This window comes from Malaclemys terrapin, chromosome 9, assembly GCF_027887155.1.
Source record: "Malaclemys terrapin pileata isolate rMalTer1 chromosome 9, rMalTer1.hap1, whole genome shotgun sequence".
Taxonomy (NCBI): domain Eukaryota; kingdom Metazoa; phylum Chordata; order Testudines; family Emydidae; genus Malaclemys; species Malaclemys terrapin.
In genome coordinates, this window is record NC_071513.1 from 64,495,782 (window position 1) to 64,515,358 (window position 19,577).

Below are 19,577 nucleotides of genomic sequence, written 5' to 3' on the forward strand. Positions count from 1 at the left end.
ATAATTATATTTTAAAGGAAATAATGTTAAGACCCATTAACATACATATTTTGATTTTTTTCTACTAGATCGTAATATTTAATATGCTAGACAAAAAACCGACCATCTAGTAGAGAGACTGCACCCCTAACATATGATGTAAAGAGGGAAATAAAGTGGTTAAAGTAATAGTCCCTTCTTAATTTTATGAATACCACCTCAAATTTTCTTCTCTGATACATGGTCAAACTCAGAAGACAAACTTAGACAACGAGGAAGGCACCAAACCAGCTAGTCAGATGGAAATTGTACCATATTACACGTTCCACAAATTTAATGTATCGTAGAATATAAATTAATAACAGAAACCTGTAAATTTAATCTCCTATTTTCATTTTTCCTTTGAAACACTCCACTACATAAGCCAGAAAAGTAGACAGACAGTGGCTCTAGCTTGGTCATTTAAGTATGAAATTAAGAAAGAAGACCATACTTTTAGATATTTATAATTTTTATGGATACTCACATTCTTCTTTGTAACACATAGTTAAGATGCCAAGACAACAAGAGGCCACAGCATAAGATGACCAACCAGCTACCCAAGGTGAAAACTATGCCAAGTCCAATTGTTTAGAAATAAGGTAGGATTTGTAGAACATGGATTACTTTGTGACAATAAAAATCCATGTTTTGTCTTCTCTCTCCTTTTCTTTTACCTACCTAAACTCATCAGCCTGCCAATCATGAAACAGACTCTGCCATTACACCTACTGGAAGCATACTATTAAAAACATAATGTCCCTTTTTCTTCCCCCTCCCCTCTCTGAGATGATGTAATTCCTGCTGTGACATGATGCCAACAAGAGACAGCAACCCATCAAACCAGTGGGAGAATAACATTCAAATAACATTTTGTGTAAGTCACAGGATGCTGGTTGTATTAAAATGAAAACAACACACATGTTTTAACAGTTTTTTGCTGTTTCATGTCTTTTAATCCTCCAGCCAATTATACCTCTAGGAGACAGGATTGCCACATAAAGAGTTCTGTAAATTTCATATTACTGAGGGATACAATGTTATTTGTTTTTAAATATGCTTGGCATTTATTACTTTATCTTTCTAAAGACTAAATACATGGGCTGCATAGAGGCCATAAGGAGAAGCTGAGCCCAGGAGCAGAAAGCAGGCTGTTGTCCCTAACTCTGAAGCATTTTGCAGCAGGTTAGTGATATTGTTACCCTCTAACAGGGAAGCATGGGCAATGTTAATTATAGCAAGGGGAAATTGGGAGGGGAAAATAACTTATTTTTTAATTGTTTGCTTTGAATGTTTTGATTTTAGCCAAACTGTTCTAGTTAAATTGTCTCAACTAGTCTGAGTCACCAACTTTTCTTTAAATGTAGTAATGGGGAAAGAGTCATTTATATTTTGCTAATCTCAGTTTTGTATTTTCTTGTAACAGGGTTTTCTTTAAATCTATACACTTAACTGAGCGGTTAATCAGCTAGTTGACTGGCTAACAATGATTTCAGCAGAGGAAGAGTCTGCATGGATTCCAACTGAAGATTCCTACAAGCAAGTGGAGGGAAGATATTGTTTTAGACTCAGCAGACTGTATAGATTTGGTGATGAAGGCCTCTAACTGAGACTTAGATGAACAAAACCTAAGCTTTTGGGAACTTTCATTTTTTTCTCACTGTATTTCTCTGGGGACTGAACTGTTCAGATTTTAATTTGTTTTCTTTGTTTATGTATAACTGTGAAGGTAATGTCTGTGGATTATAAAATATCCATGTCATGCTGTCAAAATTAGATTATAAAATCTTATGATAAAGAAACAAAGTTATTTAAATAAATTCATTTTAGTTCATTTTGGGACTTGAATGTGGGGAAGTTGACCCTGTGCAATCCTTGCTGAAAATCACTAGAGACTGAACTTCAGGTCGCCAACTACTTTCTATGGGAGTTGGGGGTTTTCTTAAGGCACTGGAGATGGGAAATGAAGTGAACTCTAGCTCACCCAAAGGTTAAACTAGCACTACTGTAATTCCTGCTTTGACAATAAGCTACCAACCCATTTAGCCAGTGGTCCATACCAGCTAGTCAAAAGAGAACCTGTGCTAAATAACATTATCTTAAGAACCAACCCCAGGATGTTGGTTATTTTAGTTACCTTTTCTTTTCTGCATCTGATGAGTCCACAGGCTCTGCCACAAACAAGTTTCTGTAAGTATGATGTTATTAGGGATACAAGGTGTAGAAGTGTGACTCACCGGCCAGCACAACCCATCATGGCTAGGCATGGCATAGCAGGGTCTTCTCTTCCAGCACACCTGCAAACAGTTGCTGCAGCCCTGCAGTGGTGTACTACTTCTTGTGATTCAGTCCTCCAGCTACGTCACATACAGTCCCACCCCTTCAGGGGTAACAGAGTCCTACAGAACAAGAATCCATCAATCTCACATTAAGTCTTCAGCCTGAGCCCAGACCTGCAAAAGGATCTTCAGGCCACCTTCCTCGGGGCACATGTGGGGGAACCCAAGCCCTTCCTTTACTCTAGCTTTCATCCCAGGGACCCTGTAGCAAGTCTGTCTAGTCAAACCCTCTGGGGCTACCTCTTACTTTAGTCTGTCTCTAGGTTTTTCCCATAGCCCCTTCCTAGGTTCATATCTCCATAGATCCCAGAGGAAAAACAGACTAGTAACAGAGAACAAAGCAAGCATAAAAGTCCTGCATCAGGCCTATCTACCAGTCCCCAACCCCCAGAAGATTCTGGAATCTAAGAGCAGTTAGAAAGATCCTGGCCCCAGCCAGGCTCTCTTTCAGGTTGTCTCTGGATGTCTACTGAGACCTAGCTAGGCTTTCTTTCTAGTGGAACTACACAAAAGGTTCATTCCTTTTCTAAACCAACCATCACTGCACAGAGCTTTCCTGCATTCAGTCCCCTCTTGCCAGGCTTATCATCTCTCACGGGTATAGCACAGCAGGTCTGATTGAGCACACACTTTCTCATTAACCCCTTTCCGGTTAGAGCCCACAATCCCCACAAGGGATTGGGGGCTTTTTGTTGTGTTTTCAGAAAATATATCTTACACACTTACTTTTGATACTAGTTTATATAGAAGACCCAGCTCCCAAAACTGCAGAACGAAGCATGGGGAGAAACAACCAGCAGTGATCAGCCTAATGACTGACATAGCAGACAGAAGTAAACTGCTGCTTACAGCTGGTCGAAAATTTTCTGTCAAAACATTTTTCCATTGGACAACATCAATTCATCAAAATGAAAACACTCCATGAGAATGTGTCTGTTTGACCAAATTTTGTTTTGGTAACAAAATTTTAAAAATAAGAGTTTCAATAAGTCAACTGTCTCGAAAGGGCGTGTTTTGATTTTTTCATTTCAAAATGATTTTTCATTTAGAAATCTATTGATTTGTTGTGGCTGGATTATTTGTCTATTGCATTTCAGCCACTGCTCTGACCTCAAATCCACTTTCTCCCCCCCTCAGGAAACTTCCAAAATTTGGACTTTTCATTCCAATCCAGAGGTTCCGCCTGCTCCCAAACACTGCATGTCTAGTGCATCTCTACGCCTGCCTCCACCCTCCCAAAGACACCTATTTGGCCTTAGGAAACTGACCTCAATGAATATTAATATTCTCAAGGGCTCCGCCTCTGGCAGTCTCCCATGGCAGACACTGACCCGCCCCCTCTCAGGCTCTTCCCCTCCCGCCATCGCTTGGGGCCTAGTACTGGGGGTGTGTCCCTGGGACTACACGTCCCGGCATGCCTAGCGCGGTCACCCGGAAGCCGCTTTGTGGGGGCGTGGCGGACTGACTAGGGCACCAGCATGGCGGCTCTCGGAGCGCCCAGGTGGCGGTGTCTGTGGCGCCGCGCGGCAGCTCCCCTCGGGCTGCAGCGCCCAGGGCGAGCCCTGTTGGGGAGCCGCGGGTACGGCCAGGACGCGGGCTCGGAGGCCGGTAGGTTGCCGGGCGCGCCGCGAGCCCCTGGCCTGGGGAGGGACACGGAGCGAGGCGGGAAGCGAGCTGGCGGGTGTGTTAGCGCAACCCCGCGTCCTGCGCCGGCGTGAGGGCTGCGAGCTCGCCGAACCTCGCCTCCGTCCGCGTCCGCTTGGGCTCTTGGACCTCGGGCAACAGCCAAGTCCCCGCCCTGGGTGGGAAAGCACTGGCTCGCTAGTGCAGGCTAGGGTGACCAGATATCCTGATTTTATAGGGACAGTTCCGATATTCAGGGCTTTTTCTTATATGGGCACCTATTACCCCCCACCCCTGTCCTGATTTGTCACATTTGCTATCTGGTCACCCTAGTGCAGGCTGACTCTGGAGAGCCTGCAGTGATACAGTTGTGCCACCCCATCAAAGGTGCTGGAACAGTTTGTACAGTGGGGGTGCTGAGAGCCATTGACCCAAACTGTAAACCCTATACACGATGGAAACCACTTCAAGCCCCCGGGGGTGTGGCAGCACTAGTTCCAGCACCTATGCACCCCTTCATCTTCTGAACGCTTGGAGACATTGGGTGGAACAGGATACTCTGAACACAAACTCAATATGTTTTAGATCTGAAAATGCTCCAAAGTGGTTCATTCTTGAGCACTGCCTAACTTGCGAAAAGTCGGTATGTTTTGGAGTTTTACCCTCTAGAGCAGTGGTTCCCAAACTGGGGTTCCAAAAAACGTTACAGGGGTTCTTGGGGGAAAATTTCCTAATGGTGGACAGAGCTGTCCATAGGGACCCAATAGGGCCAGCAGCCCAGAGCCCCTGGACTTCCAAGAGCTAAGCAGATCAAAGCAAGCATATCTGTCACACTGAGATTTAAACTTCAAGACTTATAAGAAATGGAAAGGGAAGTGGATATTTTTTGCTGTTTTTAAAATTAAATAGGCAGCTAGTGTTCTTCATAATAATTTTAAAAACAATAAGTTTAAGCTTTGTTGTAACATGTGTTGTTTGCCTGGACTGCTCAAGACCTGAATGCTTGTGTAGGAGGAATTCTTCAAGTTGTTTTCTTAAATACCTTCATGCTGTTTCACATCTGATACTCCTTGATGAAACATAGGAGCCTTGTCTTTATAACAGGCTTATTCAAAGTGATACAAGCTATAAAAGGAAAATGAGATCTTGGAAGAGTGTTGCTGTTTTCATAATGTAATAAAATACTGTAATGATGAATAATAATTAATAATAAATAGTGTGTAATAAGCATGTCATAAAAACAAATTTTATATTTCCAAGATCACTACTTTTATAATTTATACTCAGGTAAAGTTGAAAATCCCTGGACATATTCATTTTTAGGAGGGGGTTCGTGAGACTTGACGTTTTAGTGAAAGGGGTTCACAGGTTGTTAAAGTTTAGGAACCACTGCTCTAGACTAATGCCTTGTATTTTGAAAGTATTGAAGGAACTTGTCACTTGCACACTTCACTTCTTGGTCTGTTTCATTCTTGACTGGCATATGTCTAAACTACACAGGTCTGGTATTCAGACCTTTGAGTCTATTGGATGTTAGTCTAAGCAAAAGAAAATAATCTAATTTTTATAAATTTCTTTCAGACAAAAAAAAGTCAGATGTCACAAAGCCTTGTTTTATGGATGAACTGGTTCAGAGTTTACTCTCTAAGATGACAGGGTTGGATTTACAGAAGGTTTTTAGTCCCATTAAACAGGAGCTTAAGCCACCCACTTACAAGTTAATGACAGAAAAACAACTAGCAGAGGTATGATGCCATTTTAAAAAAAAAAAAGATATTTGTTTAATCAAAAGATAAACTCTTGTAAATTTTAATGAACACTGCTGTCATACTATCAGACCTATATTAAACAATATCTAAAATACATTTGAAATTCTGTCCACCACTACACCATTCCATCCCATTTTATAAATAATATATATTTTACTGGTACTCTAAGTGACGGTCTAGTTCTTTGATTACTTTCTTGTGTGTGGGGAGTTGAATGTCAGTAGACATACACTTTTCAAAAGATTAATGCGAAATGTTACCAGGAAAATACAACTCTAAACATTTTTTTTAATCTGTTTAATGTCTCTGAAATTCAGTACCAAATCTAATCAACCTCCTGACTTTCTTACCAGTTATGTCCTTAGCAGTCCGTCTTTGTATAGTAAAAGGCTGTAGTAGGTTGATGACTTCGCAATCATTAAGGCCTGTGCAAAAGTTGAGATTCAGCATAACTGCAGGTTGAAATAATTTTTTTTTTAAAGGAAAATGAAACCTATAGTAAACTAACAGAAAAAAAGGCATGGCAACTTGGGCACAGATGTATTGTACTACCAAAAATGCTTTTAACTTTTTTAATTGACTGGATTTTAATTTAGTTATGTTCTTTTAAGTATCTCAGATGATATTTTACCCTGAAGTTTCTCTCCTTTTCTCTTTGGTTTTGGTTTATTGTATATGGAAGGGAGTAAACTGCATATAGTTCTGTTCCTCTAGAACAGGGGTCGGCAACCTTTCAGAAGTGGTGTGCCGAGTCTTCATTTATTCACACTAATTTAAGGTTTTGCGTGCCGGTAATACATTTTAACATTTTTAGAAGGTCTCTTTCTATAAGTCTATATTATATAACCAAACTATTGTATGTAAAGTAAACAAAGTTTTCAAAATGTTTAAGAAGCGTCATTTTAAATTAAATTAAATTAAAATGCTGATCTTATGCCACCAGCCTGCTCAGCTCGCTGCCAGCCTGGGGTTCTGTTCACCTAGGCCGGCAGCGGGCTGAGCAAGGCCTATGGCCGGGACCCCAGGCCTGGGGGGATATTTCAGGGGTCAGGGCAGAGGGCTGCGGGAGGGAGTTCAGGGCAGAAGGCTGGGGTGTGGGAGGGGTGCAGGGTAGAAGGTTGTGTGTGTGAGGAGGTTTCAACGGTCAGGGCAGAGGGCTGGGGAGGTGTGTGGGGGTGCAAGGCAGAAGGCTGGGGTGTGGGGGTGCAGGGCAGAAAGCTGGGTGTGTTGGGGTGGGGGGTTCAGGGCAGGGAGGTGTAGGGGGTGCAGGGCAGAAGGCTGTGTGTGTGTGTGGGGGGGGTCAGGGCAGAGGGATGGGACTGTGGGGGTGCAGGGCAGAAGCCTGGGTGTGTGTTGGGATGGGGGGGGGTTCAGGGCAGAAGGCTGGGGTGTGTGTGGGGGGTCAGGGCAGAGGGCTGGGGTGCTTGGCTCGTGGCGGTACTCTCAGCCCCCTGCCCTGAGCGGCTCATGGCAGGGGGCTGGAAGGGATATGCCCAGTTCCACCTCCTTCCCCCGGGCTCCGTCCCTACCTCTCTCTGCCTCCTCTATGGAGCCATGTGCATGCTGCCGCTCTTCCCCCACCCCCTCGCTAGGGCCATCAGCTGATTGGCCAGGGAAGTGGAGGAGGCGGGGCAGGAAAGCACCAGGCTGGGGGAAGAAGCAGGGGAGGGGAGAAGCGTGGCTGCTGCAGAAACAAGCCTCTGCCTCCTGCCTCCACAGGGGAGGGCAGGGGGGCTGGGGGCTGGGACCGTGGCAGGGAGCTACGTGCCACTCAGAGTCGGCTCACGTGCCGTGTTTGGCATGCGTGCCGTAGGTTGCCGACCCCTGCTCTAGAATTATGATTTTATTAATTAAACTTCATTTTTTTTCCTTTGGGGGGTGTGTGTGTGTGTGTGTTTGTTTGTTTCATGTCCAAACTACCTAAAATCCTAAAAGTTTTTTGGCCACAGTGTCTTCTCTGTTCCCTGGCTGAACCTCTGGATGGTTGAGATTCCTAACTTAAGCCTGTTTTATTACTACCACAATCCTTGGTCTCTCCTAAGCATGTGGTGATGTTATAATGCACCTTGGTTAAAAATCTATCTAGGGACTTAGCTGAAATAAATTAGGTGACATCAACACATTCAGTATTCTCTTTGAATCTATTGTCCACAAAGAAACGCATGCATAGTATTTTAGTCAGCCTGTGTGTCTCTCCAGAATACATTTCAATGTAGTAAAAGTTGAGGGAATTTATTTTTTAAACATGTTCTTCCCTGTGCTGAATGACTCTCCAACACAGTGTAATATTTCACTGTAAAGTTATTGGATTTTCTTTTTTAGGCCACAAGAAAAGCCATTGAGGAAGCTAAAGAACTATTAAAAATGCCCCCTGTTCTGAGTGAGCGAGAGCCAATTGATGATGTGTTAGCAGAAGACAGGATCCTGGAAGGAAATGAAACTGTTAAATACGTGTTTACAGATATAACTTATAGCACTCCACATCGTGTGAGTAACTCACTAGTATATTCTGCAAAAGAGCTTCTTGACTATTTACCTTATTTTTACTTGTAACTTCAAAGGAACAGGCTTGAGTTTCAATAAAATGTTATCGCAGTTCAACCCCAGGTAAGTACAGTATAAAATGATGAGGAAACATTTATTGCCAGCAAAACTAAAAATTACATTCTGATGCTGTAATGCAGGAATTTCTCTTGAAAGGAAAGGAGGGGAGTGAGATCTCATTTTTGGGTGTTCAGAAGAAAGCCAGATATTTGCAATTATTCAGTAAGTGTTCAGTGAATTTCCCTTGTTACTAGTTTTTTCCATTTCTAGAACATGACTAACAAGCATAAATATGAAAGACACTGGACAAGTTTACAGTTGTGAACAGGAAAGCCCTTTTCTAGCATTTCTGCTTATCCTGAGCTGCTGTGCAGGAGGATTTTTCCCAGCCAGATTTCCCCCACCTCACCTCTGAATACTAAGGGAAAAATTAAGAAAAATATGGTGATTAAAATGTGCAAAAAAAAATTTTCCCCCTTGATTTCAGGAGCGTTTCATTGTAGTTAGAGAAACAAGTGGTGTGTTACGTAAGGCCACCTGGGAAGAACGGGACAGGATGATTCAGGTGTACTTCCCGAGAGAGGGACGCAAACTTGTTCCACCACCAATATTCAAGGATGAAAACCTTATGGTAATTTTGTTTTTGGCTTTGTGGAGATTCATCACTCGTGCTGCTCTTCTGGTATAGTGTGATACTGAAATTGAAAGTTTAAAACTGTGATGCAAAGGCCTGTTTTATGTACCAGTTCAATGATACTGGTTTAGAAACCTGTAGTGTGCATGCAGGTACTAAAGATACTTATCAGCATAGCTCACTTTCATAAATTTACAGCTCTGGTAGTCAGGAACAAACAAATTTTGTGCAGATGAATCATATGGAATGAGTTGTCTATGTTACAGGTCCACACTTAACTACTGTGTGTATTGATAAGATTACATGCCTGACCTGAAGCTGAAAATGCAATGTGGCTTCTGGCAAATAAATTGTTTGTTTTCTTTACTTTTATATATTTCATTTCATTACTGCAGTAAGGAATCTAAGGGCAATTATTGCACTCAGGTGGCTTGTCATTCTTGGCCTTGTACCTATTGACATTTCCTGAGAGGTGTCATTACCTAAAATAGAAACGTACTGACTGTTTAATTTCTTCATTTTAGAATAAGGGGTAATATTCAGGAATAAATTTTATTACAACTATCTTTTTAGACTGTGTTTCGTGAGGACCGTCATGAAGATGTACTTAACCTGTGTATTGCACAGTTTGAGCCAGATTCAGCTAACTATATCAGAGTAAGTCCATTTTATTTCTAATAGGAAGGCTAATGCCAATGACAACTTGTAGGTTTTCATTTGTATGAGAGTATGAATTCTCAGTGGACCACAGCTATTGAAAAATCATATTGCCTTTTAATAGCTGCATAGATATAAAAATGCAGCTGGAAAATGTAAGGCTCTTTTAATGTGTTTTTCTATGAGACCAGCATGTTATGAAAACAAAAAAAAATCACTGTCCAATTGTATCTACCTCTTATTCTATATTTTCACTTCGTAAATTATCTATGCAACTGTTCCTTTTTTTGTAACACTGCTATACAAGATGTTTACCATTTCAAAATAAATTCAACTTTAGTGAACACATACAAAACTGTATAACATGTACAAAATTCTGGTAAGTTAAAGGGACACTACCAACTTGATATCTAGTGAATGTAATACGTTAAAAATGGCTTCAGATACACTTACCCCAGCTATAGGTTCTTTGTCAATATTTTTCTCTCCATTGTACACAAAGTAAGCCAACTAAAAATCTCTTAACTTCTTATAGTGATAAGAGTAGCTACAAAAATTTTCTGGGAAAATATAAGTTAGTGTCACTTAACCATAGTGAGCAATGAACCAGCAACAATATGAGCTTTGAAATATGAATGTTTTTAATTTTATACTGTTCTTAACATTAAGAAATATTCTCCTGCATATAGTTAGGCATGTGTGTAATTTTACTTATATAGATAGTCCCATTGACTTCAGTAAGACTACTCAAATGAGTGGAGTTGTCTTATGTTTACAAAATTTGACTGGAGCAGACACATATTGACCTTAAGATTCCAAGTGAAAAAAGTAAATGGTACTTTTGTTAGTACTAACTACTTGAAATTATTTAGGGGAACAAGCTAAGATTTATAAAGATTAGTTCCTAACTTTAAGCCATGCCAGTGGCCTGATTTTCAAAATTGCCATGTGCTCAGTAACTCCTAGTTGGAATAAAGAAGAATTTAATATCCTACCTATCCATTTTGTTTAACTCTTGGAACCTGTATTCTTAATTCAAGTGCACGATATAGTTGTAAAACTTTAGTGTTCATTGAAAATGTACGAGAACATAGTTCCATATTTAGCAGTTTGTTTCCCTTCTTAATAACCTTTCCTGTACTCTACCATAAGATTAGTCATTTTGAGCCTGATTTTCACCCTTACTTATGCTGAATAGCATCTTACTACAGCAGTAGTTCCTTGAAATCCATGTTAAACCATTTAACCCAAACACTGAAGCTTCCTGCTATGTCAGAACTTGGAAGTGAAACTGATTTACAAACCAAAGCGCAATTGTCTGTTTTTATTGTTCAAACTGGGATATAGTGTGAAAAATAAGTTTAAGTAGATATTGTTGAAAAGGCAAATTGAGACTTCTAAAAAAAAAATTTTTCATAAATTATTAACACATTTTACCTCACAGCATCTATTGAAGCTGTGAGGTCTGAGACTGCAGGTGCTCTGCTGGTTCCTTGCATGGATATATGACAAGCATACATCTTCTGCTTCCTTCCTGCTTTCTGTTTTCCTCCTTAAAGCTTAGTGTGTAGAACCTGTCACTTAAGCATAGCTAAGGAGTAGACTGAAGGCTTCAGACTAACATTTTCCCACAATAATGAAAGTATGTTAGCTGTAACTGTATTTCCCTCTAATTTACCCCCTAGAATTGGGATCTCCCAATGTGATGTGCAGTTGTCTAAAATTAAGATTTTTTACATACAATAACCTAGGTTTGACATTGCTTTGAGGCCATCTGTGTGCTGTCAGCACTATTCTAAATCTTTGTAACTCTTCTGGCAGTTTAGCAAGATTTGGAGGTTATCAGGATTGTAAATTAAAATCTCATTCTGGGTAGGTTCATCATCAGACATATGAGGACATTGATAAACATGCCAAATATCATCATCTACGTTCAACAAGACACTTCGGAGGAATGGTGTGGTATCTGGTAAATAGGAAGAAGACAGATGGCTTATTAATCGATATGATCCAGAGAAATTTGTAAGTGCTGTTTGGACACTAGCTTTGCTTTGTTTCCCTAGCATAAAAACACAGTTAAAATCAAATCTGATTTCAAATAGTCATGAAAATACCTACTGCAAAAATTTTTTGCTGTGATTTTTTTGGCTTATGCGAATGGATATACCTGCAAAAAAGTTATGGGTTGTATTGAGCCAATACTGATCTGTACCTCTTAGTTCCTGCAGAATTTAACTTAAACTGCAATTGATTTATTTTTATTTTTTTATAACCTTTAGCACATTTTAATTCAGTGGAGTGTTAAGACTCAATCTTAAATTACATATATATTTTGTAAACTGATCACTTCATGATTTTAAGTGGAATTTTAGGATTGGCCTTATACTTTAGGAGGACAGGGTGAAAATGAAATACAGTAACTCCTTGCTTAATGTTGTAGTTATGTTCCTGAAAAATGCGACTTTAAGCGAAACAATGTTAAGCGAATCCAATTTCCCTATAAGAAATAATGTAAATGGGGGTTGGGTGGTGTAAGTTCCAGGGACACTTTTTTTTTTTTTTTTTACCAAATGACTGAGTATAAAGGGTTAACACTTTGTTAATGTAGCCTCTCACTCTACAAGACAGCACAAATGGAGGGAGGGGAGACAGCAGGGCAGACAGACACTCACCCCGTGTGTGAGAGAGATGTGCATTGCCCTTTTAAGTATGCTGACCCCACTCTAAGTACATTGCCTTTTTAAGTAGATCAGCAAGTTGAGACAGCACTTCCTGCCAGCACGCTCCCTCCGCTCTATGGAGATGGGGTAAGCGGGGGGTCAGGGGGACACCCTGACATTAGCCCTTATCTTCCTGCCTCCTGCACAGTAAGCAGGAGGCTCCTGGGAGTAGCTCCAAGGTAGAGGACAGCAGCAGCACATGTTATGGCAGTGGGGGGAGGGACAGCTTAACTGCCAGCAATTGATGGGCTGCTGGTCCATCCTGGTTCCAAGCCCCCATCAGCTAGCTCCAACAGGCTGCTCTTTCTGCAAGCAGTGGACAAAGCAGGTGGCTGCCAAACAAGGTTATAAGAGAGCATGTTCTCTCATTGATCAGCAATGAAATGTTAACCAGGATGACTAAGTGAGGAGTTACTGTATCATTAGTCCTTATTTCCCCGATTTGAGTATGTATACAATGACTGACTTTTTGGGCAGTTGGTGATTTTTGCCCTGGAGTTTCCAGGGCCTTAATGAGGTATTTTACTTGTGTAAGAGCACCTGCACTAAATATGTCTCATCCCAGTCATTTTCTTGAACATCTGAAAAAAAATTATTCCAGCAGAGCAGTTTCAGCTACCACTAGACTACTGTATGGGTTTTAAATAGCTAATTAATACACTTAATATTTACAAATCAATCTTTAATAGCTCCAAAACAACCTTGATGGAAATGTTGGTGCAAGACCAGGGATAGCTGATAAATGTTCTTAAATAGATGAGACATATATTATGACTGATACTTTATTTTAATGGACAAGTGAAACAGTGGGAACTGGAGTGTGTGTTGTACCATCTAAAATCCTAGTTTTAAATGGGAGATGGGATTCTTGTGATAGTGGCTACCACATTCGCTGAAATTCATCTTGGGAAAATGACCTTTTTTTTTTTTTAAAGGTTCAGTAGTGTGTGAGGCTTTAAATCAATTATGTAGGACTGGAAAATATTTAAAGGGAATCTATTTGAAGAACTCCAGTTATTGAAAAACTGTCTTCCCTTTTTGCTGCTTTTTTGAGAAGTGATAAGTAGTCCTAAATGTAGATAACATGATTAATTCTCATTTGCTTTTGAGTTAAATTTTGGGAGATGAGTCAGTTATTTTTAGTAGGGAAACTAACCTTAGATCATAAAAAGCTCTGGAAACTGGCTGGATTGTTAGCCATTTTACACTCCAGGACTGGTGAAGATAAATATTCCCTTTTTGGCAGAATACAGAGCCATTGTGTATTTTGAAACATATGTTAGGGAGGGACTAATAGCACAGGCCTTAAACAAGACATAGCATGGGTCAGCTTCTCTGCACCCTCAGTCAGCATCTCTTAGCGTTCTTATTCTGCATATAGCATAAAGAGTGCCAAGATGTGACACTGTGGAGATGTGTTCAGATTTTTGCTTGGATCTTAGTTAAGGGCTGCATACAGCTCTACCTCGATATAACACTGTCCTCAGGAGCCAAAAAATCTTACTGTGTTATAGGTGAAATGGCGTTATATTGAACTTGCTTTGATTCACCAGAGTGCGCAGCCCTGCCCCACCCAGAGCACTGCTTTACCATGTTATATCCAAATTCATGTTATATCGAGGTAGAGGTGTACTTTCATACGCTTGTACTAACACAAAGCTACGATATTTCCAAAAAACTGAGAAATGAGTCTTAACTTGTTTTTAGAATGGATGATGCTACAGGCTTAATCAACCTCTATCATATGCTCCATCCTGACTGTCAATCAGCAAAAGAAGCAAAAGAACAGGAAGCTCATGGAGTAGATTTAATCAAGGTATAGTACACTTTTCTGCTTTGGATATAATAATGGAAAGGTGAGGTTCACATTGATACCTACTTTCTTTATAGCTAGCCACAAAGCCTCTTTAAGGAACTCTCTTTAACTAGCAGGTATGTATAAGAAATCACTACACCAGACTTACCACTTACTTTGTTAAAATTGTTATGCTGAGATGCCACAAGAAATATTCTCATTCTATACATCAGAAATTGTACAATAAATTCTTCTGTACCCTGTGTCACCATTTTAATAGGTGTTGTCTTTAACAGGTGTTCATGAAAACAGAATCAAAGAAGGTAGGATATATAGAGCTGGCTCTTCAAGCTTATCAAGAAGCACTGGCTAGTTCAGCAGCTTTGTGAAATAAGTCTTATTTAATAAAGTGTTAACATTCAAGCATTCTATTATGTTAACATGTGATAAGTACAAAATGTTGCTAATGCTGTATAAAATTCTAAAATAAACAAGTAACTGAGGTATGTGGTTTGGACTCTTCATAAAATAGCAAACTGTAGCTACCAAGGAATCACTAGGGTAATGCAAATTAATTCCTTTACAAGAATTTTGCAACTAGAAAATGTCACTCTTGCTAAACAGGTCAGTACTAAAACAAGCAGTCTGTTTTTACACTTGAAAAACTGGCCTTTAGATAAGCACCAGACTACACATGGAAGAGGTGAATGCAGTCACTAAGTATGAGAGAGGATGACTACTATGTAATACCTTGATATAGTTGAAAAGGGACACTTCTGCATGCAATTTTGTGTTAAACTTGTGTTCAAGTTAATTTATTTCAAGACAAGATGAGTACAAGTACAGCAGTTTTAATTCTTTGCACAGGTTAGTTTAAAGAGTGGGGCGGTAGAGGACTCTGACTTGAATTAGGTGTCAGCCCCATATGTCTAACCCTTAATGCAGTGAAGCTACATGTGACCTCTGATGTAAGTTGACAAAAGTTTATTCAACTAAACCTTCATAGGCAGTTGCCTGGCAGTGGTTAGAGTATTAAGTCACCTAAGGCAGCTGGGGGTAACTAATCCAGTTTTACCAGATACCTGTCACTTTAGAAAGTATGCAACTGCTGTCTAACTCTGTAGGTGCCCATCTGAAGAGAAATACTCCTAAAGTTTAGGACCATGTGCTGTAGTTACAGATGCTTAGCTCCCCTGAAAAAGTAGCATGTTGTAGGCTAACCAGCACTACAAGGAAATTGTATCTTAGCTTGCTTGCCTTTCACTCCACTCAGACAGTAGGTCATAGTTGCTTTACTACCTCAATATAATGTTCACTATAAGCATTATTCCCTGGAATGGAGGTAAGCAAGAATACAAGTGGAATTCTTAAGTGTCTCTTTAAAACACTTTATTTTGAGTTTCTCTTGATAAATGTGACACAGCTTAAGGAGAGCTGCTTAGTTGCTACACTAAATGAATTTCAAAACATTGCAATCTGAAAATTCTCTTTTGTGCAACTGATAGGTATACTATACCTATGTTGTCCAGCTTCAGTATAAAAATGAAGCTAGTTTCCAATCTGTGTAGTCCATATAAATGTAATTCCTCTGTGTAACAATTATGAATTAAAGGATTTGGTCACAAATAAAAATCAAGTTCAGTCATCCAAGATCTCTTCATCCAGATTGATATCTGTAGTATCGATATCCTCCAGATCCAAGTTATCCAAATCATCATCCAAGTCTAGTAGTGCCTGAGAGAAGGAAAGCATTTAGGGTTAGGTGCCAGGAAGAAAGAAATTTTACTATAGTTATATATGTTGTAAATCCTTTAGTGGGTTATGTTTGCCAACAAAGTTTGATGCAGCTCTTTAGACCTAGCCAGAAATACTGCTGCAATTAAACTACAAATATGAACTGCTTTGCTACTTGGAGTAGATACCTTCGGTTAAACATACTCTACTACTGCATGTGCAGCTGTTCCATATGGAACTGGCGTCTGGTCATATAAACAAGCAAAGGCCAGCTGCTGGACTAAGTGGGACCTAGTTTTGACAGAGCGCGCACACACACACACACACACACACACACACTTTCTTAGCTGGGTATTTTGCAAACGTCAACACTGACTAGTGGTAAGTTAGCATCCTCACAAAATATAGTGAAACTTTACAGTACGTAGTCCAGATATGCTAATCTATGTATCACTTTTTCCCTGATGGAGATTATAAAATATCAAAACTCGTAAATTTCAGATTAACTTTCCTTCCCATCTCCGAGCTATACTTTTGAAACTGAAGTATACCTTTTCATCTTTTGTCATTGGAAGAGGATCAGAGTTTCCTGTAACTGGAGGAGCCACTACTGGTTTAGGAGATGGAACTAGTTCTTCCTCTTCAGATTCCTTATGAGATGAAAATGAGATTTCATATTCACAAGTCTTTTTATATTTATTTAAAGCTCTGCCTAAAAGTCCAACTTAAAGATGCTAGCAAATCATACTTTCTCGCAAGGGTTTGTTTCTTCCACTTAAAGTTTAAGGTTTCCCTAAGTAGCTTTTGAACAGCACTTTCCCGTTGCTGACATTTGATTTTAGGTTTCTCTTGTTAAAGTGGAAGTCACTTACAAGTGAGACCACAAAATAATGCAACTTCTTATGCAACAGCAGCATGGAAGCTTCTCAGATTTTCACTTTGGAATTTTGTTCTCAATTTATATTTTCAAAGTGAGTTTTTTATGGTTTACGATGGTAAAAGATAAATAGGGCCCTTTGGTTTTGGTTTTTATTTTTCCTGGGACTTTATCAGTGTTTACTACAACAAAAATCAGTGCAAACATTTTTCTAGGTAAATATCAGAGTTTATTTTGGTGGACAGCAGGATGGAAAAAAGTATTCAGTAGATTAGTGGTTTGCTGCATAACTAAAACAGAACTCAAAACAATGCCACCTCAGAGTTTAAGAAAACAATACCTCTATTCAAATTGAAAGTTTTATTTGGGGATTAAACAGTTTACTGTTGTAGACGGAGTTATTTGACACACTAAAATTGGTTATCTTTAAACTATTAGCTAACCACTTGAAATGGTGGGCATGAGATTCATCAGTACGTTCAGATACACACGCACTTGTGCCTGTTTGTTTGTGTATGTGTATCTTCTAGACTAAACCTTACTTCAAAAGGCAGCTTTGCATATACACCGATTAATGTATTGTATTTTCCTAATAAGTTTTTATATCTTTGAATGATACAAAAGTAAGGTGAAAATCAGAAAAAAAATATTTTGTAAAACTGGTGATTTTTACTTTAAAAATTGGTTTAAACTGAAAATGAAGGGGCTTAAAGAAAGAATGTGCCTATAGGAGCAGGTTCAATTTACTCCCTGGGCCTTCTACAGGATGCTTGGAAGGGGGAATATTTAATGGCGTAAGTCTGAAGAACAAAAAGCAGGACTAGGTCAGCATTTTCTTTCTCATTAAGAGTTCAGGGACAGGGTTGGTTGGTTGTGTGTTTTAAAGCTCTCAAAAGGTAGTAACTGCTTAAAAGGCAGACCTTCCAATTATTGCAGGAGAAATCGAAACTGATTTCCCCATCTGGCAATTTGTGCCATTTTATAGTAGTATACTGGCTATCAAAGAAGTTATCTAGTCATGTGATTAAAAATGTGTGTTCCTCACTTCTTAAGACCACTTAAGTTTCAGAATGTTGGAAACAGTACCACAAAGGAAGACCTAGCTCTGAGCGATTCATCCTGCTGAAATTTATTAGATATTTGCACTAGTACTCACAGCAACCACCATACAAGATGTACCACTAAAAATTTCTCACCCATCTTTCAGAAATCAAAGAACCGTCGTTTAGCTCACAATACCAAACTTAGTTTGTTTTTGATGTCACATACTTATTTTTAGTGCTCCAACTGAAGTACAGCAACTTATGCTAGTGGAACGATCTGTCAGTAATAGCTCAAGAGGTCAATAAAACTTGTGAAAGTATATTTTGAGGGGGCAAGAGAAACATGACCCAAAGTAGTAACAAAAGCAAACTAGAGCAATAATTTGTCCATTAAAGGTGGGTGTAGTGTCCCCAGAGCAGCTGCTATATTGCACAATACCAAATCCTCCTCATCCTGGAACTTTACTGCCCAGTTATATCACTGACCTGGGATACTACTACTTCTGAAGGTCTGAAACCTTTTGCTTCTTCCAGTAAATTTCTTTCTTCATTTGGCTATCAAAACAGCAGAGAAAAATAGTCTTACATGAAAGGTCTTGCAGTAAAAAATTGTAAAATCATAACTCCAAGTATGGAATCATCATCATTTATATGAATGAAAACAAAATATTTTACTTACAGTGACAAGTGGGTATTCCTTAGCTGGCCGTAAGTCAGTATGAGTTTCCTTTACGTAGTCTTCAACAACAAAAGCTTCTTTTAATCCAGGGAACAGGTTTTCATATTCTGTGGGATCAGCCAGGGACTCTGCAGCTTTCTGATTGACTTTAGAGAGATTCTCTCGCCACATTTTTACAACCCTGTTAATCGAACAGATATATGCTGTAAGTAAAAGTTTTTAAAGGAAAGTATTTCTACTTTAAATACATTAAAAAGTTACCTTGAAACTTGGCTTGGCAAATATGTACGTGCTAAGAAGGCAGCTTCTGGCAAACGTCCAGTTTTAATCAAGAGTTCCAAACAACAGTCCACCCTGGAAGGTTAAATATTGAAGTTGTCAGAGTAATACTATTTTTTCTGTTAAAATACAGAAAACCAAGTATTGCATTTAATTTATACTTTATCATAAAGTTGCTGAAATAATGAAAACCAAATGTTAAGTCTTTCTGCTCAAACCTGAAGTACCACATTTTATTGTAAGATGTAAGATCATCAGTCTTTCTGAAATGCCACATGCAGTAACTGTTAGGCACCCCAGAGTAAGCAAAATGTAGCATGGAACTTTAATCCTGAATTTCATTTTGAGAGAGAGAGTTTTATGGTCAAATACAATCCTAGTATAACATTATAATCAAGAGTTCTGCCAAGGATTAATCTGGCATTGATCTAATTTATTGGTGTTTTTAGTCTCTCTCAAATATGACTAAGAAAAATACTAGGTAAACCTTATATTCAAAGTAATACCAAGTTGATTGAACAAAAATAAGTTACCAGTCCACTAACTAAAAAAATGCTTTATGACCCATTGGAACTTTACAGACTAGTGTCTTTAGTATTATTTTAGCTGATACAGAAGACAAAGCCTAGTTCTACTTGAAGTCAACAGTGGTTTTGCCATTGGCTGCAATGAGAAACATCTTTCCTTCTCTCATTGAAGAGGAATTCTGTGTGATCTAACATCTCTGCACCATGAATTAAGATTTATAATCTTGTTCTGGAGGTACAGGGATTTGAGTAAAGTGTTCTGACAAGGCCAACAATTTCAAATGTCTTTATAATTTTACCAAAACAAAACAGCTCTTTGTAAGACTCAAAGTTTTAGCA

The 19,577-nt window shown here is 39.2% G+C and overlaps 2 protein-coding genes across 2 annotated transcripts in view; one reads left to right on the plus strand and one right to left on the minus strand.

Moving 5' to 3' along the window:
• Positions 1–3,808: 3,808 nt before the first annotated feature.
• MRPS22 (mitochondrial ribosomal protein S22) lies at positions 3,809–14,602 on the plus strand. Its single transcript, XM_054038804.1, has 8 exons — positions 3,809–3,965; positions 5,562–5,725; positions 8,072–8,236; positions 8,781–8,924; positions 9,501–9,584; positions 11,461–11,606; positions 14,012–14,120; positions 14,396–14,602. The coding sequence occupies exons 1-8, from the start codon at positions 3,836–3,838 to the stop codon at positions 14,486–14,488; spliced, it is 1,035 nt and encodes a 344-aa protein (XP_053894779.1). The 5' UTR covers positions 3,809–3,835; the 3' UTR covers positions 14,489–14,602.
• Positions 14,603–15,471: 869 nt separating this feature from the next.
• Positions 15,472–19,577, minus strand: part of COPB2 (COPI coat complex subunit beta 2) — a 28,110-nt gene continuing 24,004 nt past the window's right edge. The window contains exons 18-22 of the mRNA XM_054038803.1: positions 18,694–18,786; positions 18,433–18,613; positions 18,240–18,308; positions 16,385–16,483; positions 15,472–15,833 (exon numbers count right to left, since the gene is read on the minus strand). Coding sequence (XP_053894778.1) covers positions 15,738–15,833; positions 16,385–16,483; positions 18,240–18,308; positions 18,433–18,613; positions 18,694–18,786 — 538 coding nt within the window. The 3' untranslated portion in view covers positions 15,472–15,737. The remainder of the gene's footprint in view (positions 15,834–16,384; positions 16,484–18,239; positions 18,309–18,432; positions 18,614–18,693; positions 18,787–19,577) is intronic.

Bases quoted from the DNA above. Each gene is read 5' to 3' on its own strand.
- MRPS22 (XM_054038804.1), top strand. From the start codon at position 3,836: ATGGCGGCTCTCGGAGCGCCCAGGTGGCGGTGTCTGTGGCGCCGCGCG. The intron at 9,585-11,460 runs GTAAGTCCATTT...CATTCTGGGTAG, and splicing joins ATTCAGCTAACTATATCAGA to GTTCATCATCAGACATATGA. The intron at 14,121-14,395 runs GTATAGTACACT...TGTCTTTAACAG, and splicing joins ATGGAGTAGATTTAATCAAG to GTGTTCATGAAAACAGAATC.